At 42.2% G+C, this 23,239-nt stretch overlaps 1 protein-coding gene across 1 annotated transcript in view; it reads left to right on the top strand.

The window, feature by feature from the left end:
- Positions 1 to 23,239, top strand: part of megf11 (multiple EGF-like-domains 11) — a gene marked incomplete at both ends in the record, with an annotated part of 91,148 nt that overhangs the window by 5,313 nt on the left and 62,596 nt on the right. Inside the window, one exon of the mRNA XM_081372293.1 lies at positions 7,118 to 7,210. Coding sequence (XP_081228419.1) covers positions 7,118 to 7,210 — 93 coding nt within the window. The remainder of the gene's footprint in view (positions 1 to 7,117; positions 7,211 to 23,239) is intronic.

Here is a 23,239-nt window from a genome sequence, read left to right as displayed (position 1 = left end):
TTAAGTCCTGATATGGGCCGCTGTGATACCCAGCTCTGCAGGAATCATAAAAATTATCTTCAGTTCAATAATATGAAGAAAAGAGGATAAGCCACAGACGGTGTGGTCGGTTTAAATGCTGATTACAAACCCGCAATGCTGTTTTATGAAGTCACACTAATTCATAATTAATTTTCATTTTAATTTCACCATATCAAAAAGAATTTTCCATTTTACTATGAAACAAGCCATGAGAAACAGCAGCTGTTTTGCTGTCATCATGTCACAGGGACCTAACCGGCATTGTCAGTCTTTGTAGTTTGATTTAAAAGCTTAGTCATTTACATATGCCACAGAAAACGCTTTTTATGATCCAAGGACATTTTTAATTTTATTGTTTCACACCTTGCTCTCTTGACAGCAGGCATTGAACAATTTGATATTTCAAGCAGTGATTTAATTGATATGTTTGCTCACACTGTTTCTCTTTTTAGCTTTGAAAGAATTCATTCATCTATAAACTAGAATTCTGTTATTTACTTACCATCGTACTTTTCGAGACCTGTTTCTTTCTTAGAACTAAGGAGTTACTGTATAGCAGTATGTCCAAACTGCTCCTCTCCATGCAGTGAAAGTACATTTTCTGTGCGTAATGATAAACCTTTTTTTTTCTACTTTTATGGTGATTTATATAATATAATGTAATTTATATATGATATAATTTTACAATGTGAGATCTCCTAATTGCCATCCACTTTCATTCTATGGAGAAGAGAAGCCTGAACATTTTTCACATTTTTTCAATTTGAATTGCACAGAAGAAAGGAAATAAGGAAAGGTTGAGAACAATAAGCGTGAGTAGTTGAAGATAAAAAAAACTATTTTGGTGTACTTTTCCTGTACTAATTATACTAATATTGTAAATTACCAAATCTTTTTGAATTTTCTTTGAATGAAAATTAGAATCTTGAACAATAAGAGCAAAAAAAAAAAAAAAAGACATGTAACCCTCATGTAAATCAACAGCTTGTTCACCAGATGTTGTTCTTTCGTTACTAAAGGTCAGTGTAGAAAGGAAGAGGTTTCAACAATGACCTTTAGTAACAAGAATTCTTTTATGGCTGATTGCTAGTGACCATGGTCTGTTGAAGATAAAGTTGATCTCATGTTTCTGTCCTTATTGAGTGGGATTGTGTCCAGCTCTGTCTGTAGCCTGAAGGCACTACTAACAACCATGGGATTAGGTGCAGCTGGGATAGGGATCAGTTTTGACATTGTCTGGTGGTTTGAGTGGAAGAAGGCAATGACAATAATCAATAATGTTCTCATTACCACACAATAGCTGCAACAATTTCATGTTAACATTTGCTGCTGTAATGGAACCACACCATCTGTGAAGAAGATGGAAGGCATCATTTTTTTTATCTCAGTGACCTCAAGCTACGATTATTGCCTCTGTGCTGTTTAAAACATGGCTGCACATGGAGTTTAACAAAACATTCTTTATAAAAGCAGATTTGATCGGACGAGCCATGTTTGAAACCAGTGTAAAATAGTCGGTATATGCACTTCAGTTGTATTCTCACTCTGTTCATGCAGCAAGATGCTACTGTGCCTTGCATGCAAACATGAACAGTCTACTTTTAGGCTAATGAACTGAATTACTTGACAGAAGAATTGTTTATTGTGATTGTTTAAAAAAAAGCTATTATTTATTGAACATTTTCTTTGATTATGTTGCTGTAATAGTTTTATAAAAGTAGTAAACCACTAGATGCTGCAGTGTTAGTTGTTTTACTTCCCTTTTGTCAACCTGTTTTTGGCATTGATTGTTAAATACTTCCTTTTTATTTCATTTGTGGACATATGCCTATTTGTTAGACATTTAGTAAATAGTTCAATAGTTCATATTTTTGTGCTGACTTTAGTTGATTTCTGTGTATAATTTGGCCATTGAATGTAAGCTGCCAGCAAAAAGTATAATTTGATGTATTTGCGCGATCGTGTGGACACCTTAGAGAGGTGTGAGGATTTTATGTGGAGGTAGGTTTTTTTTGTTGTTGTTGCTGTATCTGCTCTGTATATAATCCTTCTGCTCTCAGTGCCAGGATTAAGAGCTTTGTAGAACTAGCTATGTTCACTTTGCAGGGACAAGACAAGTTATTAAAGCCATTTTCATTACATATATGTGGATCTTTGCTTTTCTTCTCAATCTCAAACACCTCAGGGTTTATCCTCGCATATGTGCCTTTTATGAGCCACTTTCTTAGTAGAATCATTCCCTTGTGCATTAGCGGCATTTTAAAGACATCATTCATTAATGGCCTAAACCAAGACAGCCTAGTTGCTTTGAAGGTGACATGTTTGCAGGTTGTTTTGTGTGCCCATAGTGAGGTGCCCTTTACATTTGAGTCATTTAAAGGAATAGTTCACTTAAAAATTAAAATTCTGTCTTCATTTACTCACCCTCAAGTTGTTTCAAACCTGTATGAATGTATTTCTCCTGCTGAAAACATAGGATATTTTGAAGAATATGGGTAACCAGACAGTTGATGGACCCCTTTGACTATGGAAGCCAATGGGGTCCATCAAGTGTTTGGTTACCGACATTCTTCAAAATATCTTTGTTTGTGTTCAGCAGAAGAAAGAAATTCATACAGGTTTAAAACAACTTAAGGGTGAGTAAATGATGACAAAATTGTAATTTTTAAGTGAACTATTCCTTTTAACCCTCATGCACTGCACCTATCAATCCCAAACTGTCAGTGCGCTTAAAAGAGAATCTTCTGTAGTGACTGTGTGCTTTCTAACACAGCCTTTAGCCAATGAGTTAATTCCTGCCATACTGTAACACTAGCACTGTTTTGCATGTGTGAATTGTGCATTTAATGTTGAGGAAGAGACCTTGCTCATACTGAGCTGCAATGACTTTTCTTGGAGCCAAACTACATGGAGCCAAAACAGTTTACACCATCTGGTCAGAAGAGTCTCAAATAGTTAGTGATGCAGTATTAATGATGCTATGTGCATGCTGCAGCTTCTTGCTGGAGGATTAGTTGCTCTAATAAAGTCCCATGCACCATCCATCGCAAAGTAGATTTCTCATCTTAGTTTTAATGATGGATTAGATAAGATCATGCATTTGCCTGTGTTTGATTTTGAAATCTTTTTTAGTTTTATTATTAATAAGTTCATATTAGTAGTACATATATCAAATACATTATAGTAGATGCATACAGTTATAAACTTGGATTATTTAATGTGTTGATTGATTGACTGATTGTCAAACTGTATGTTTAATTCTTTGGCCAGATGAGTATTCAGTGTAATAATGCATGACAATTACAATTAGCTCTATTGTTACACAGTATGATAACGCCACTGTGTAATGAGATTAGCCCTTTATCAAAATGAAAAACATAATTTTTCACTAGAGCTTGCAGACATAGTCTTTTTCTTGTGTAGAAGGAAGAAGATTTCATTGAATTTTAATTAAAATGCAGGAGCTATTTTCTGAAGTATTATAGACACGAACATCAATTCAGCTCTTGGGAAGAGGCACTCTTTATCCTTTCACCTACATCACATAAATTAATTTTAATTTCCTGAAAAGATGTGACAAATTAGCATTTCTTCTCAGTTGTCTGATCAGAAATTGCTGATTGTAACAAAAATCAATCATTTCATCACCAGAGTTTTTTTTTAACCTCCCTTTTGAGCACGTTGCATAGCTCCATTGATTTCAAGAAGTCAAATTGATGTCTTTGTCAGCAGAAAATGCTACAGTTTTTTTTCTTCTTTTTCTTAGGCTGGAGGAGAACTGGCATGCTTGAATATCAAGTTCTCAGTGCTGTGTAAATCCATACTGCATTATTTGCCAGTGGCAGGTTTAGCATTTTCTGTGTGTGGAGCATTTCTGCTCTAAGCACCATCCTCTGGGTATTTGGGATTCTCCCTCTCCCCATCCCTTTCCTGTGCTTATGTCCAATATTGAGGGCCCAGTCAAAGACTGAAAGAGTGATAATCTATAGCCATGCTGGCCAGGAATGAGAGAAAGTCCTGCCTCATCCTTTACCTACTGCATCCAGCTTTAGTGTGTGCCAGCATCAAAACATGCACACATTAATTCACTCATATGAGCGTGGTTTATTTGCTTGAACAATGATGTTTATTTTCATTCTGAAACTATTTATATATATATATATATATATATATATATATATATATATATATTAGCGGTTAAAGTTTTTTTTTAGGATTGTTATTTACATTACGGAATTTGCAAGCGGAAAGACTGAACGCGTCTCCAGAGCGCAAACGGATCTGCTCGTGCACGAGGTAGATGCAAGCAAGCGGACCATACATGGGACAAGCTGGATTCCACCATATCTTTATGTACACAATATTAATCTTTTACATTGTAATCCTTTTATTTTTAATATTTGGCTAGTTTGTGTGCTGCGCGTGTCCCTTTGTGTGTAATAAGCAGAGTGTACGTGCACATTACTAACGCGCTCTTTAAATAAAATAATATAAATAATAACTAATAAATAAAAATATTGCGCCATTGACTTAAGACCAGGTTTTTGTGGTCAATGGCGCTGTCTATTTCAGCTGCCTCAAAATAGCAACGCGCCAACAATGCGCCTGAACACACCTCGTTTTCAGACCAGCACGCCCCTTAGCGCAAAAATAGACGCAAATGCATTTGCTATTTAAACAACGTGGCGCAGGACGTAAAATGATAACTGTGTCGGGCTGAAACTAGCAAAACACACTTGCATCGCGCTTGGTGCTATATTGCGCACAGTGTATGATAGGGCCCTTAATCTCATTAAGGCTGCATTTACTTCATCAAAAACACAGTAAAAAGAGTAATACTGTGAAATATTACTACAATTTAAATTAACAGGTTTAATTTTTTTTTTAATCATGATACTCTGCCAATCAAAGTTTGGAATAAGTAAGATAAATAAGAAGAAAAAAGAAATTATTACTTTTATTTAGCAAAGGCACATTAAATTGATCAAAAAAGACTGAAATTAATAAAATATTACAAAAAAATTATAGTAAATGCTGTTCTTTTGAACTTTCTATTCATCAAAGAATCCTGGGGAAAAAATAGTAAGCAGCACAACTGTGTTTAACATTAATTATAAGAAGAAATGTTTCTTTAGCACCAAATCAGCATATTAGAATGATTTCTGAATGATCATGTGACACTGAAGACTGGAGTAATGATGCTGAAAATTCAGCTTTGCCATCACAGGAATAAATTGCATTTTAAAATATATTACAACAGAAACCATAAAATTAAAAATTTTATGTTTTGACTGTATTTTTGACCAAATAAATGGAGCCTTAGTGAGATTAAGAGACTATTTCGAAAATATAAAAAAATCGTAATGTTTCCAAACTTTAACCGGTACTGTATGTATATATTTCCACCCATAATTTAGTTTATGGACCATTCATATACAGTGCATTCTAAATTCATAAAAACGTATTTTTTGTTACTTAAGAAGATTCCCTTGAATAAAAAAAATAAATCTGTCCCCTTCCCCTCAGTCTAAATATATATAGTAATATTTCAAAACAATTTACTGGAAAAAAGCAGATTATCATAAGCACCACAAAAAATGTGTGGGCACCGAAATAATTCACTGTTCCCGAGGTGTTGACATTTAAGATTTGTGTCATACTTCAGGGCTCCTGTGAACGTGACAGAACTTGAAATATTGCTCTTTACTGAGTGGTTCTTGTGCGGTTTAGAGGAACACATTGAAGTATGAAGGGGGGAGAAGTCCCAGTACCAATCCCTTGAATTGATTAATTCAGATTAGCACACACTCCACTATACTGCTACATAACACTTTATGAGAATCTGAATTCATTACATTTTCAGTTTGTGTTTCATTGAAATTGTGTTTCATTGTTTTATTGCGGTTAGGAAAGACTTCTCTCACTGTTACCCAAGAGAATCATAATAAGCATATTAACCGGACAAGATAAATGCCAGTCATCACATTGTGTTTATCAGGTTTATTTCAACAAAATGCATGACCGGCCACATTAACTTTATGTTGTTGATAGAGCCAACCTTCACATATTTCATGGTCAAAGATAAGGACACACCATAGCATCTCACACTTTTTTTTTTTTTTCCTTCTTCACGCGAAAATCTCTAGAAGTACATGCTCTCCTCCGTCCATACTTGTAGAGTCACTGCTGATTCCAATCAGAGTGGATTGTTCCAGAAGCTTTGGGGGTCGACTGTTTCCTGACTCCGATAAGAGCCTGTCGGTTTGAGTCCTGCTGGCCAGGTGACCTTCACTCCCTTAAAGCATTATTCATGCTTAACGCCTATATATTTTCCCTCTAATTCATCTTTTTCATCATCCCGAAAAGCATAAAAAAGTGGAAAATAAAAAAAATCCAAGTAGGTCATTTTATTACTTGTCCAAATCCAAATACCTGACCGAATGCGAGGTCCCGGGCAGGAATACTAATGCTATAGACAATCAATTCGATGCTGTGCTGTTCAATATGAATGATCAAGAAAACTGCACACTTTGTAAACAGCATGAAGGCTGGCTGGCGCTGTGTTAGAGCATTGTGGCAAAGTGCAGGCTGATCAAATTTGGAGGGATTTACAGCTTGTTTCTTTGTGGCTGTGGCTGCTTACGTCGGCTCATTTTGCATGGAACAACCGGGTTCATGAGATGTTGACCAAGGACTCAATCTCTTTGGAAATCGTTTAGCAAGTGGTCAGAGTTAGCGTTTTAAACGTGTGGCTAAGGGCTTTGCTCTGGCGAGGAGGCATCGGTGACAGCCATCTTTGGAAAATAGCCAGTGCAGTCATTATCCTCCATATCAGCACATCAGCAGACATTTGCGGCCGTCTAAATAATGTCTTACGGGAGGGCACAGACCTACAGTGTCTGTACCGCATCCTGTGCTTATTCACGTTTCTGTCTTACGCAAGATGCATACAATGCCTTATTTGTGTTTGGGAATGATCTCAAACCACATTCATTCTCTGCAAAGTGTTTTACTAGAATATTTGTATATTTCTGCTACGTATATTTAAAGCATTATTTTCTGTTTCTTTGTCTTTTTGTTCTTTTATCTCTGACAGCACGATGTAACGAAGAGTGTGCCCACGGTCGGTGTGTGTCTCCTGATACGTGTCAGTGTGAGCCAGGCTGGGGAGGACTGGACTGCTCTAGTGGTGAGTTCACTCTCTCATTAACTCTGAGAGCACAGTTCACTTCATTAAGACCCTCTCACTCTCACATAGTTAATGGCTGCACCAGTCCCCAGATGCCACTGCAAAGCTACCATGTTTCTCACTTACTCGCTCCTCTCTCTTCTTGTGCCAGCTGTATTAAAAAGTAAAGCTGGAAATCATGGAGGAAGAATGTGTAATTGAGCAGCTGCATTAAAAGGTTACTCTTTGCGCTAAAGCTCTGAGAGGAAAACGACAACTATGAACCAGTTTTTGTGGATTATTCTTTAGTTTCTCCAATTTTCTAGTTGTATGACATTAAAAGGTGAATAAATCACTTTGGTAGTTGCACATTAACACTGTCCAACTGCGACACCAGCAGTTAAAGTTACAGCTATAATTGGTGCACGCGATAATTTCCGCCTATGATCGTGTTTACTGTGATTGATGAACCGAAAATAAGTTGACTATTAGAAAGAGCAGCTAAACATCAGTTCACAAATAAAATGTATTGTTTAAATTGTTAGTGCCTTGAGTTATTAATTTGGAATAAATGTAAAAATGCTTAAAAACACCAACTTGTTGACATTTATACTTGGTCTTAATAAATAAAACATTAAAGGGGGGGTGAAATGCTCATTTTCACTCAATCTCCTGTTAATCTTGAGTACCTATAGAGTAGTATTGCATCCTTCATATCTCCAAAAAGTCTTTAGTTTTATTATATTTATAAAAGAAAGATAGGCTGTACCGAGTCTTTCCGGAAAAAAACGAGCGGCTGGAGGCGTGCTGTGTGGGCGGTGTGCTAAAGCAGTGCTAAGACGCCGAGCTAACAACACACAGAGACATTTGAAGCAGTTTCTTACTCACCGCCTGCGACCGCGAACCTTTATCATTGTGACTGCTCGATCCTTAAGCATTAGACGATCTGCAAATCCGTCGATCTGGGCTTTGTTTATAAAACAATCATCGTCGAAATGCAGGGAACAAACAGTCTTGCACAAAAACAAACAGTCTCTGAAAAAAAAAAAACTCCATCCACTGGTCCCTTAGCGCTGGGTTCTTTGGGAATCTGTGCAGGGTTGTCTTGCCCTGGCAACCAAAAACACACTTCTTTGGTGAGCCGAGCAGAGCGCTTTGATGAGGTACTGCTTTCGCTCTCTTCTCTCTCTGTCTGGTCTACGAGTGCGCGCGCGCCCGCGGAGAAGTGCCCTTAGAACCCATATAAGGAAATTCCACCCCAGCTGACGTCACGAAGACCCATACTCGAAAAAAACTTTCCGAAACTTGTGACAAACCGGAAGGACAATTTTTGGCACAGAAATACTCCTTCAAACGTACAATTTAATTTTTTAAACTTTGTCCATGTTTAGCATGGGAATCCAACTCTTTAACAGTGTAAAAAACTCAGTATGTATGAAATAGCATTTCACCCCCCCCCCTTTAATTACATTGTTAATGTAAAAATATAAAATAGAATTGTATTTGGTTTCTTTCTTCTTTTTTGATAGAAAAATAATGTTTATATACCAGACAAAATTAATTACATGTGTAACTCAGACATGCATTTACATTTGATTTATAAAAGAAACGGCCTCCTCATTTAGGCCGTGTGTCCACCAAAGCGTTTTTAGCCAGCTGAAAACGCTAGGCGCTCTGCTAAAAACGCTCAGCTGTGGGCGCTTGAGAGCGTTTTGGCAGCGCAGCGTTTTTTCAGTTGAGACGGTTGAGACCGAGACACTTTGCTTGTTATGATACGGAATATCCGCGAAAGTCTTACTAGTATCTCATTTCACTCATATTTTGTTTCTGTGTTGATTCTATATTAAAATGTCAATACAATGTAATGTATTTTATCTGGCTCTTGATTTTGTTCCGTTATTATGCTTGTTGTTGTCCTCTGTTGACGTTGTACAAGCAGAATCATGTGGCGGACGCGGTTGGTCGGTGTGGTATTAGTCCCGCCCCTCCTCCACTGTGATTGGACGGTTGGGTAAAAAGTGACAGTGATGAGCGCTGCGTTTTACCAAAAGTTGAACATTCTTCAACTCTCGGCGACCAGTAAAAAACGCCGAACGCTCAGCGCTTCAGCGTGAAAAAGACGCTCAGCGCCTCGTTACGCTCATGGCGTTTTAAAAACGCGGCGCTCCCATTGAAAACAATTGAAAAAACACGCCAGCCGCGAGTAAAAACGCTTTGGTGGACACACGGCCTTAAGAACACCTCTGCACGCCACTGATATATATACAAGCAATTGAATCGTAAGGTGTACTATAAATAATGACACGGTGTAATATGTCATGTGTTGTTGTTCATCTGGGGTTGTATTTACCTAATTTTAAGACCTGCCAAGGACCAGATGATTTTTTTTTATTATGTCCTGATATGTAAAACCATAGAATTCAATAGGGTGTCCTTTCTTTTTCACGTGTGTGTGTGTGTGTGTGTGTTACAAAAATATTTCTATTTCAAATATATGATTTTATTATTTAAAGGCTATTTAAACTAATTTTTAAAAAAAAAAATTCATACAGTATAGACCCTTTTACAGTTGGTAAACACGGTGACGTATTTGTGTGGGCGGAGCTTAGCTGGAGGCAGAAAGATCCCTCTGGCCGCTTCACTAACGTTAGTTTGCAAGTTTTGTTAGCTTGTTTTTTAACAATGACTGGAGAAAATCCGATTTTGTCTTAATGTGCAAGGTCACTCACTGTCCAGGACCGCGATTGTTATTTGCAAAAGTTAATTTTAACGGACGGAACCAGATGACCGTACACGCTCAGTCAATGGACGAACTGACAGGATTAACGTTAACGCTACCTCCGGTTGAGTGGCCTGACTTCTACACCTACCCGATAGAGAAACCGAGGGTGAAGAGAAACTGAGGACATATACATATATTTAGATGCCTATAATATAACTATGTGCTGAATGGTCATGTAAAGACTTGAGTGGTTCAATCCGCAGTTCTGCCTAGCCAGCGCCAAGACGACAATGTAAAGAGTGACACTACGGTGCAATTTTAATGATATGAATATTTTCTAGAAATAAAAATTCCAGATACAGCATACTCATTTTTCATCGATTCTTGCACCCAAGAACACAACAAGATGACTTTTAATAATAAAAATAATAATTTAAGCTCCTTATTATGTAGCCGAATCTGTGCTGGTTTGTATTGGCCGCCTCCAGTTTTCCGTTTGTTTTGCCTCCAGCTAGCGCCGTGACGTAACTGTGACGTCGGCGCAAAAGGGGTCTATACAGACTAAAATTATAAATAACATGTTTGCTTTGCATATAGGATTTAAATTCATTATGGTTCATTTAAAACAATGTTTTCATTGTGAAATCCAATGATGAATTGTTTTGTCCAAAATGATTGGATTGATAATTTTTTTCTCTGTTTGATTGACAAGCTTGTACACGATCCATGGTATCCGTGTCACGTTACGCTAAATAGAACCCAAGCGCAGACAGTTACTTTCACAAAACACGGTTTATTTACAACCGGAAACAAAGACCCACGATGGGGCAAACAAACAATAACTAGATTTGACAATTAGACGGCACTGGAACATTCACAGACAGACCACAATACTCACAGAACCGAATGTTAACAAGACGAACCAGCACTGAGGAACAAACACCGGGAGCTTATATAGAACACATAATTACAAAGGTACAGGTGACACTGATGAACATCAATACTAACGAGGGAACAAGGGACGTGGTAAGGACACATGATCACAATCACAGGTGACGCTAATACAACATTAACATGGAAACGAGGCAAAACACAAGACAATGCAAACACATAGTCAAAACAACCGACCATGTGTTTGCACACAAAACAAGAGACAAATACATGACAATCCGAGTATTTAAAGTTTAACAATCAAAGCGGAACTGCTTACTTGTAGTTAGAAACTGTTTTGATGAATGTAACAGTAAAATAGTGATCTCTGCCATTTTTGTAGTTTTTTTCCGTAGAACTACTTTTTTTTTAATTAAGTCTGAATTCATTGATAACAATCATTATTGCAATCATTATTGTTTATCAATTTGATTGATTAGTTGTTGCAACCTTACTCAATACAAAGCTAGCCAGGGTGATAAGTTACAGAAGGACAAATGAATGGAAGAGTGAATGGATAGATGAATAAATTGCTGGATTGATAAGTTGATGGATTGATGGATGGATTAGACAAAGCTGGCCTGTTTTCTTCCCCCAGTACTTGGTGAAATGGTCTTCATCACAATTAGAATGATAAGTAGTTCACTGGGTGGAATCAATCTGCATGTGAAAAACAAATTGGATAATGAATTGGTTAACAGGCCATACCTCGATGGATGAAACATTGCGGGACAATATAGGAAGCCATCGACATTCACTTTCTAATCAACTAAATGATGAAAAAGCAGGTTGTAGGAGAGTTGAGAGAGAAAGAGATATTGACTTTTGTATATTTATGTGTTTAGAGGAACTTGAAGGCAGTAGGGACAACAAACTAAACCTCTTTCATGTAAAGAACAGCAGGGCCGTAAACTTCTTGACCTTAGAGATTTGCGCTGAAGTAGGCATGTAAATGTCTGTAGTCCTTTCTGTCCAGCATCAGTCACTGATGTACAGCTCTTGTCAACGTACGTGACGCCAGATAAGCTGATTTTCTCATTCAAGACGTGTGTTTTGACTCAATTCGTTAATTTTTCCGGCTTGTTGACTCGGTTGTGGCTCACTTACTGCCCATATTTACCAGTGAATGATGGTTGCAGAAGGCTCTGTATGGATCTATGGGCATTTTCATTAACAAAGGAGCCATTTCATGATTACGAACAGTCTGTAAATCACCAGCTTTCTTTCTGAGGCACTGGCCACAGCAGAGGAGGCGCAGGCACGACCACCACTAATGACCTAGACCGATTTTCTTCCTCGGGTGGAAGAAGGTTCCTCGGTGGGGGACCGAAGAAAGGAACCCACCTCTGAAGCTCAAGACCCTCCCCTGGGTATGTCTGCCTGAGAGCAACACATTCTTCTGAGCAGGTGCTGTTCTGTACTAATCCGCATTATTAAAACAGACCTGGTGATTGAGACAGAAGCATTATTCATAACTTTTATATTTCCATACCGGGCGTTAGGCCAGGCTTTTTCATTTATGAGCTTTCATCTGTAGAAATGAGGAATGGGAGCCAATTTTTAAATTAAATCTGACCTCTTTTTTCACTCGTACATAAATGGTGCATCATTTATTTTTCCCTTTTTGCCATTCAAGGTAAATTTCTCTTCTCCTTCTCTCCCTCTTGTGTGGATGAGTGGTGGGAACCTCAGCTGTCCCGGGATGGATTCTGTCATCACATTTCAGGATCCTCCTAGCTAACAGAGACAAATAGTCATAGATCGTTAATCACAATCAGGGCTAGGTCACCGACTGAAATGCCTGCTGATGGAGTCAATATGGAGGTATGAGAGTGAGATAAAGCCGAGTATTATGTGCGTTCTGAATGAATGGAGTATATAGGATAATGCTAAGCAATGGGGATGATATGGTTATGAAAAACAGAGCTGCTTTTGGGCGACTGAAGAGCTTGAGAGTTGAAGTGACGAGCTTTGCGCTGACGCTCTGGAGCAGCATCAAAGAGGCTGGCCAGCGTTACTGGAGCAGCACCCACTAGGAGCCTGCTATTTGGGTCAGAAATGAAAACTGAAAGGTGGAGCTTATCGCCAGGATGAAGGGATAAAAACGAAATGAAAGAATGAGAAAGAGAGGGAGGGAGGGAGGAGAATAGGAAGGGCCTGTCATTTGGCTCCTGCTGAGGTCAATCTGCCATTGCCTAAAGACAATGTAGCCGTCAAGTTTGTCAGTCTGCAAATGTGAGATATAACCTTGGATTATTCAGAAAGCTTCAGGTGCGAAAAGTCACTGCAAGGTCATCTGCAACATAAAGGCTTTTACACAAATCTGAATTATGCTCTTACAGGGAAGCACTCATTTCACACGGTCTATTTAAGATTCCTGTGTCAAATTTACTTCCGCTGCTTTAGCAACATAGTTTCATTCTATTTGATACTTTTTTCAAAGCATTAGAATTAATGGTGGACTGGAGGACCAAAGAGAATGCTGAGTTTTGGGAGTTTCTCCAGAATGCATCTGCAGATTTATCCATTTCATATTGATTAGCCTGGGGTAGGGATTGATGTTGTGTAATACATTTTAGTTTTTGATACAGTATATCAGCAACTGCAGTCTTTATGATGGCTACATCTTTATCAGTGTCTAGCTTGTCATTATGGCCAGAAACATGCATACCAGTTTGGCTCAAAGCTTTTATTAAATATGATTAAACATGGAAATGGGCACCACGCCCATATTGCTTAGATGTTTGTTGATTCAGTGGAGTCAATCAAGAAATTGTCTGTTGAGGTCCTGGGACAGCATTTACCTTACACTGTAACAATGACACCGTAAAATAAAGTGTAACCCCAAACCCCTAACAGTAGCCTAACTCTAGTAAGTACATGTAGTTAATTAATGTGTACTTATTTGAGTAAATACAATGTACAGTAACTGCGTACTTAAAATTGAAGTGTAACTAATGTGAATTACAATTTAAAATAACTGTTCTACTAGGTCCTAATATGCTTTTTCAATTTTTAATTTTAAGTTAATGTGTAATGTTGCTGTTGGACTACAACGCGTTTTTTCCGTGTTTTGTGAAGTCATAATGTTACTCATTTAAATAATCCCCACCCATGGAATACACAAAAAAGGGGACGAGGCCTGGTTGAGCTTCATTTGAGAAGACAGTGTTGTCGCTATGTCAAACAACTCGTTTGTTTGACCATCCTAAGGCTGATGAGAGTGGTTAAAATTGATTTTAAACACTGTTCCTGAACATTATAACCCCAGCATTTATCTGTGTGCTGCACATTTTACGGAGAAGGTACATTTTTAACATACACAATGATGGGCAGTGCCTTGCTCAAGGGCACATCGGTTGTGGTAATGAAAGTGGAAGAGAGTGCTGTTCATTTCACCTACATTTCCTACTGGTACTGAGACTTGAACCTGCGACCTTCGGGTTACAAGTCCGACTCTCTAACCATTAGGCCATTAAAAAACAAAATCAAGACTTCGTAAAGGGCATAATTCATAACTGTCACAGTTTCTTCGTGTCAGAAGTAGCACATGCGATCATGGGATCATGGGATCATAACATTTGTGGGTAATTGGCATCAAAAAAAGTATGAAAACCCATAGGTTATGTTTTATCTCACTTGACTTTTCACTTCACTTTACATTCACTTAGCTATACTTGTCACGTTAGATACAAACAAAACCGAGGACTCAATTGCAGCCAAAACAAGAAGAACTTTAATAAAAAAACACAATAACAAAAATACCCATGAGGGGGAAAAAATACAAGAAACTCTGAAACAGAACTGGGACTGGAAACAGAACACCAAACATAGACAACGTAACCACACAAGACTACAGACACAAGGAGACTAAATAGGGGAGCAAACAAAGGAGGGTAACGAACACAACAGGTGGGGCAAATTAACCAATAACTAGCTAACAAGACAGGCGGGGCTAACAATGAACATGAGCACCTGACTTAACATAACCAACACCCAAGTGCAAAACAAGACAGGACAGACATGTGACATAACCCCCTCCTTAAGGAGTGGCTTCCAGACACTCCACTAGAACGGGGGGGACAGACCAGGGTGAGACAAGAGGAACAAACTGTCCATGGGAGGGCCAGGGTGGAGACTTTCCCTCGGGCGGCCACGGCGGCGAAGACCCCTCGGGCGGCCACGGCGGCGAAGACCCCTCGGGCGGCCACGGCGGCGAAGACCCCTCGGGCGGCCACGGCGGCGAAGACCCCTCGGGCGGCCACGGCGGCGAAGACCCCTCGGGCGGCCACGGCGGCGAAGACCCCTCGGGCGGCCACGGCGGCGAAGACCCCTCGGGCGGCCACGGCGGCGAAGACCCCTCGGGCGGCCACGGCGGCGAAGACCCCTCGGGCGGCCACGGCGGCGAAGACCCCTCGGGCGGCCACGGCGGCGAAGACCCCTCGGGCGGCCACGGCGGCGAAGAACCCTCGGGCGGCCACGGCGGCGAAGAACCCTCGGGCGGCCACGGCTCAGGAACAGGAACTGGCGGCACCGTCTCAGGCACTGGAACTGGCACCACCAACTCAGGCACTAGATCTGGAACCAACGGTTCTGGAACAGACCCTGGCTCCGGCTCTGGAACAGACACCACCGGCTCAGGAACAGACACCACCGGCTCAGGAACAGACACCACCGGCTCAGGAACAGACACCACCGGCTCAGGAACAGACACCACCGGCTCAGGAACAGACACCACCGGCTCAGGAACAGACACCACCGGCTCAGGAACAGACACCACCGGCTCAGGAACAGACACCACCGGTCCAAGTGTGTGCGTAGCCCACACACACCACATGGCTGTGGCCATAATGGCCAGTGTCGCGGTCACTGGCTCCGGCTCAGGAACAGACACTGGCTCCGGCTCAGGAACAGACACTGGCTCCGGCTCAGGAACAGACACTGGCTCCGGCTCAGGAACAGACACTGGCTCCGGCTCAGGAACAGACACTGGCTCCGGCTCAGGAACAGACACTGGCTCCGGCTCAGGAACAGACACTGGCTCCGGCTCAGGAACAGACACTGGCTCCGGCTCAGGAACAGACACTGGCTCCGGCTCAGGAACAGACACTGGCTCCGGCTCAGGAACAGACACTGGCTCCGGCTCAGGAACAGACACTGGCTCCGGCTCAGGAACAGACACTGGCTCCGGCTCAGGAACAGACACTGGCTCCGGCTCAGGAACAGACACTGGCTCCGGCTCAGGAACAGACACTGGCTCCGGCTCAGGAACAGACACTGGCTCCGGCTCAGGAACAGACACTGGCTCCGGCTCAGGAACAGACACCACCGGCTCAAGTGTGTGTGTAGCCCACACACACCACATGGCTGTGGCCATAATGGCCAGTGTCGCGGTCACTGAGGGCTCAGGAACAGACGCCACCGCCTCAGGAACAGACACCGGCTCCGGCTCAGGAACAGACACCGGCTCCGGCTCAGGAACAGACACTGCCGGTTCAAGTTCAGACACAAGCTCGACGGCGGCCATCTTATCCGAAGACTCAGGCTCGGCGGCCATCTTGTCCAGAAACATAGGCTCAGCAGATGTGACGTGAACATTCCTGGGTGTTTCTAGGACCTTCCGTAGCGTTGAAAAATAATCCAACAATGTTCTAGTAGCCATCTCCTCAGGGAACACCAGCTCCGCGTCGGCCATCTTGTCCGAAGACACAGGCCCGGCAGACGCGACGTGAACAGTCTCTGGCTGGGCAGACGTGACGTGAACCGTCTCTGGCTGGGCAGACGTGACTTGAACCGTCTCTGACTGAGCAGAACTGACCTGAACCGTCTCTGGCTGGGCAGACGTGGCATGAACCGTCTCTGGCTGGGTAGGTGTGACGTGACCCGTCCTTCTTCTCCTCCTGCGTCTCGGAGTCCCTGGGATCATCGGCGTTGGAGTCACCGGCGTTGGAACCCTGGGAACCGGCGATGAAAAACACTCGGGGCTGAACCTCGTCGGTCCTTGGTCACGAAACGACCAAACTGGAGAGTACTGTTGGTGCTCCCTTCTAGCATCTCCTCCCCTGTGTCCTCCACGAATTCCCCTGAATTTAGCAAGACGGGTTCCTCTGAAAGACTCACTCTCCCCCGAAACGAGCCCGTGAGTCTCCATGCTGCTGAGTCCTCAAGGTGGTGGTTACGTTCTGTCACGTTAGATACAAACAAAACCGAGGACTCAATTGCAGCCAAAACAAGAAGAACTTTAATAAAAAAACACAATAACAAAAATACCCATGAGGGGGAAAAAATACAAGAAACTCTGAAACAGAACTGGGACTGGAAACAGAACACCAAACATAGACAACGTAACCACACAAGACTACAGACACAAGGAGACTAAATAGGGGAGCAAACAAAGGAGGGTAACGAACACAACAGGTGGGGCAAATTAACCAATAACTAGCTAACAAGACAGGCGGGGCTAACAATGAACATGAGCACCTGACTTAACATAACCAACACCCAAGTGCAAAACAAGACAGGACAGACATGTGACAATACTCACTATTTTACCTCATATTTTGCTTGCTTTATTTTTGTTATCAATTATTTTCCAAATCCATTTTTGAGAAGACCAGATTCTGGCTTCTTTCCAGTATAATTAATTCCACTGAAGAATGAATTGTAATTTCAATATTTACTGAAATGTAAAAAATGTAAATGGGTAAATTACTAATTAATACAGTTGTTTTCTTTAGATTAAATGCTTGTAAAGATTTTTTTATTTACATTTTTGTGCAAATTGTAAGAGAACTGTTTGCAGTGCTAATGAAATTCTCTGTGAAGTTACACAATATATCATGATATGATTTTTTTATTTTTTTTCACATTGCCCAGTCAGGGTGTTGAGTGGGACACAGTTATATTTGCATTGCAGAATATTATAGTCAGGTTCTGTGGCAGCTTGACTGCCATGGCAACAAAACAGCAGGACCTACTGGCAACAGAGCAAAACATAATTTCATATTAAGTGAACATAAGCGGTTTATAAGTGACAGATCATGTCTGATCAGCATTCATGTTCAAATGATAACAACCGATCATTATTTTTAACACTTGACTTTTACCTTCTATACTGCTATTCAAACTATTTATTTCAGGTTGGAATATACGAACAACTACGATACAGCCCCATGGATTGACTTGGTCGAGCCACATTGTGATGGTACTGTAGTTATGCAGTGCACTCTCGACTAATGACTTCTAATGGCAGTTGTCTTGGGAAGTGTTTAGGAGCCAATTTTTCTGCATTAGTGCTGGTTGTGATGATGTAAAAGAAATGTGCGTGGGTTTTGAGGAAGAAGAAACGGAAGGGAAGGGGTCGCCGGGGAACCTCAGGGCTCACCTGCTCACAACACCTCATTTATCAACAGAGGCCCTCAAACAGATGGTGCCATTCCAAATCCGCACGAATATGGTGACATGATACGGCGTCAAAGGGAGAGAGAGTGAATTGAACGTACCTGAACTTTGAATTTAACTGAATTGAATTAAATGTGACAGATGGATGTGTGATTAGAGTGGGGAAAAAGGCAGAGATAAAAATTTACATAGAAGGAGTAAATACTACAAAGAAATGGAAGACGTATTCAGTGTTCAAGAGAGGCAAGAAGTGAAAGTTGGCAGGAAAGAAGGACACACACTCGCCGAGTCTCCTCAGTCATCTACAAAGCAGTTAAATAAATCATTCTCTCATTCCCTATTCTCTCATCCCTCTCTCCTCTCTTTGCCTCCTTTAATCTCTCTGCACTGCATCTGCTGTGCTCTCAAAAGCTCCAAAAACAGACACTCCGCACCAGGAAGTGGTCTTAGCTCACACACTTATAAGAGCTTTATTGGCTTTGTTTAATGTATATGTGTGAAGCTGTCTATGTGTGTAATACAGTATGGAAAAGAGAGGATGTGTGAGACTGTATATATGTGTGTGTATATATATATATATATATATATATATATATGTGCGTGTGTGTGTGTGTGTGTAATGTGATGGATTTTTAATAGATAAGATAGTAAACTATATTTTAAACTAACCATGATTCTAACATCTAAACCTTACTTCCCTTTTTCAGACCTAACATTCTAACACTTGAACAAAATGTACCAAAATGTTCTCTGAATATTGTGTCCATGGAAAATTCTGAAGTGCTGAACATGACAATATCAAAAATATACAGTCATATAGTCTCATGACATATTGAGCAATCAACTGAACTCTTAACCCTTTTCTCTATTATTTTTTGTGTTGATTCGAGATTATTTTGCTCATTCCAGTAACAGAGGGTGAAGGGGAGGCTTGCTTTTACACAAGTTGAACCAATCATATTGAAAGAAGGTGACATGAGTTAAGTCATGAGTTAGTCACGTTGCTCTTATTGTTGTGTCTGTCTTTATCCTATAAAACCTGATGTATTCTTCTTCTTGGGTGGGATTCTCCCTGAGATTTGTCTGAGATCCTCCGGCCGTGATTAAAGCATATTCAAAGGTATTGTCTGAAGTCTGTCAGTTATTATTGCTGCTCAGCAAGTTAGGGTTAGGGAACTCGAAGCCAGTTGTCGACTGTAGACGCAGAGCTAGAGTATAAAGATTATTGTGTGTCGACTGTAGACGCCCCAGATATATTTATTAAGTGTCGACTGTAGACGCTTGGGTGTTGACTGGAGACGCCCCAGGTAAATGTATTTATTAAGTGTCGACTCTAGACGCTTGCGTGTCGATTGGAGACGCCCCAGGTAATTAGGTTCCAGGTACATAAGAAAAATCGACCACAGTGTGTGTGTGTGTGTCTGTCAGTCAGTCTGTGTATGTTTGCTGGCATATACACTACATTGCCAGAGGTATGTGGAAGCGTCTCGGGTTACGTATGTAACCCTCGTTCCCTGAGTAGGGAACGAGACGCTGCATCGATACTCGATACTTTGGGGAATGGCTTCGGCATGAAGCGTCTGAAGTCAACTATGGAACTATTCCAATCTTGATTGGTGCAACGTCACCCGTGACGTCGCATGTGACGGTGATCCGGAAGCTACAAAAGGGTCACAGGAACCAGGAAATGTTAGCTTCTAATTGGTCAAAGCAAGTCGTTCTCAGGGGCGTGAAAAGTGTGGCCGAGGGATGCAGCGTCTCGTTCCCTACTCAGGGAACGAGTGTTACATACGTAACCAGAGACGTTCCCTTTCGTAAAGGGAACTCCCGCTGCATCGATACTCGATACTTTGGGGAACGAATACCCACGCCGCCACACTGAGAGAAAAAACGCCCTGGTATAAAGCATCTGGTACACTCACGGACGATAGAATGAGTAGAGGGCAGATCCAAACTAGCTTGTCATAAGATTTGGTGCAAGAAGGGGAGGTCTGGAGCCGGAGGCTTGACTGACCTCATGGCTGGGAGCCCCAGACAGTAGAAAATATTAGATGAGAGGTGAAGGCTGAAGCGCACCTTGTACTTCAAATATGAGTGGTTTTAGATAACCAACTGTACTCTTAATAAAGGGAATAGCTCCTAACCCTTGATGCATAAACTAGATGGACTGACTCCTCTCAGCCTGAGTCCTAATGTAGGAACCTCAAAGGCTACGACCTTGACCATCCGACACATGCGATGGAGGATGGAATACCTGAAGAATCTTAACATTGCCTACAAGTACCTCAGTACCGGGCAAAAATAACGTTGAGTGGCTCCCACGCTAGCAAGTAAGAGGGGGCAGCACCACCACTCTTCCAGGGAGTAAGACGAGCAGGAAGCAGACTCAATAGATTCTCCTATATATACTTATATATCTCAAATATATATTTGTATACCTCACCCACAGGACATGATGGGTGCCAGGGATAACCCATCAGCCTGATGCCAATAGGCTGGATGACAGGATTCATCCTCCAATCTACAGGAACATGGAGTTTCAGTGGGAACGTCCTTTCGAGAACACCCTTAGAAGCTTGCGGAGGGCACTGAGGCCGCCACAGAGGCCCTAAGCATGAACAGGAGATCCCGTTAGAGAGCGGGATGGAACACCAGTACTGAAGCCAGTGGGCAGTAATAAACTGGGTTCAATGCCCTCCCTAACTTAATTGTTTAGTTCCTAGTAGAGTGGGGTTCTAGTATGGATGTCCTGACCACCTCGGTGGAAAGGGCAACCTAATTATGGGTGGGACCCCCTCAGGGGCCAGACCCATAGTCTCCATAACTCTGGTCGGGGATGAAATAATATACCATCAGCCTGAGACAGAAGATCTCTCCTAATAGGAATTTTCCACGGAGGACTCTCCAAGAGACTAATAAGGTCCGAAAACCAAATTTGGGCCGGCCAGTACGGAGCTACAAGGAGTAGTCTCACTCCGTACCTCCTGACCCTTTCTAGAACCCCAGGGAGCAGAGCGATCGGGGGAAAAGCGTACATATGTGACCTCAGCCACATCTGTACCGTGGCATCCAAGCCCAAAGGAGCTGGATGTGAGAGAGAGTACCAGAGCGGGCAATGAGAGTTCTCATGAGAAGCGAACAGGTCAATCTCCGCCCGGCCAAACTCTCTCCATATAAGCTCAACCACTTCAGGGTGGAGCCACCATTCCCCGGGCCTCGGCCCCTGCCTCGACAGGATGTCTGCTCCCATATTTTCAACCCCAGGAATATAAATAGATCTGACAGAGAGAAATTTGTCCTGGGACCAAAGAAGAATTTGATGCGCCAGTCTACAAAGAGGGCGAGATCTCAAACCTCCTTGGCGGTTGATATAAGAGACCACCGACATATTGTCTGTCCTAACAAGAACATGATGGCCTCTGAGGTCCACAAGGAAGTGCCTCAGGGCAAAAAATACAGCCAACATCTCCAAGCGATTAATATACAATGTGAGATGATGGTCTTTCCAAGTACCTCGGGTGTAACGGCCCTCCATAACCGCACCCCAGCCCGTGAGGGACGCATCCGTGGTCAGAGTTTTTCTCTCACATGGTGCTCCCAAAACTGGGCCCTGAGACAGGAACCATGGTTTCTTCCATACGACAAGAGAACGAAGGCATCTGCACATAACTCTGATCGTACGAAAAGGGTTTCCCAGAGGAGAAAATCCCTTGTTTCTGAGCCACCACTGCAAGGCCCTCATATGGAGCAGACCAAAGGGTACTACCGTGGAAGCTGCAGCCATAAGACCCAAAACTCTTTGAAAGTGTTTGACAGTGATAGCCTGGCCTAACCTAATACTCTTCATTGTGTTTAAGATAGTATTTATACAAGCAGGAGACAATTGTGCCCGCATTGTGACTAAGTCCCACTCTACTCCCAGGGACGTAGTCCTCTGAAGAGGAGTTAAGGAACTTTTCTTGACATTGAGTCTCAACCCCACGCACTTCAGATGGCGCAAAACAACATCTCGATATTGAATTGCTAGTTCTTTTTGACTGAGCAAAAATGAGCCAGTCATCTATAAGATACGGACCCCTTGAAGTCTCAATGGAGCAAGGACCGTGTCCATACATTTAGTGAAGGTGCGAGGGGATAAGGCTAGGCCGACTGGAAGAGTCCAGAACTGATGCGCTTTTCCCCCCAAAAGCGGATCTCGGAAACTTCCTGTGATGGGGTTAGAAGGGAAAGAGGAGTTAAGGAGCTTGTGGATCTATCAAGACAGATCAGTCCTCGGAGCTGGTCTGACTGAAAGTCGGTAACCTGAATCTGAACCCCCTCGGAGGTTGATCCAGTACCCTGAGATCCAAAATAAGGCCTAACTCCCCCCCTCATAGGAACTATGAAGTGCCAGCTGTAGAACCCGGGCTCCCGTAACCAAGGAAGAGCCCACTTTGAGGTTTCCTGTGTTAAGAGGGACTAGACTTCCTGTTCCAAAAACCGACCCTGCTCGGGGCTGGCCGACATGTGAACCACCCTTAGTAGATAATATTTGTATATTAGCTCCACCATAAGCAGGACCCCCTAGGCTATATTTTGAAGACCCCTCGGGGTCTCTAAATATGCCATATGGGGACCAGTCCCTCGAGACTGGCCTCGGCTATAAATTTCCAAATGGCTTTGGTGACCTGAAGCAGCTAACTGGCAGGAACTAACCGAAATATGCTCTCTACAGACCTCCTGAGAGGCGGCGAACTCGACAGTGCCGCAACGTCTTCGGCAGATACTGCGATTTGTGTTCGCTGGAAGCCGATGTGTCCCGAAGCGCCATCGGCGGCGGGAAGCAAACATCGATTTCCTAAGGGCTGCATAAGGGGGCGAGACTCCTGTACTCGCTCTCCTGGGGGAACGCCCATAAGGGTCTGCGTGTTACGACAAGACCTCTTAGTTGAAGCCTTCTTAGCCCGAGAGACAGTCCTCAGACCTGTCTTCGGTATGGAGAGCTTCGTGCGAGAATG

This window comes from Scardinius erythrophthalmus (genome assembly GCF_964197995.2).
Source record: "Scardinius erythrophthalmus genome assembly, chromosome: 8".
Classification (NCBI taxonomy): Eukaryota; Metazoa; Chordata; class Actinopteri; order Cypriniformes; family Leuciscidae; genus Scardinius; species Scardinius erythrophthalmus.
Note: the sequence above shows the minus strand (reverse complement) of the source record. Positions and strands in the feature narration are given on the sequence as shown.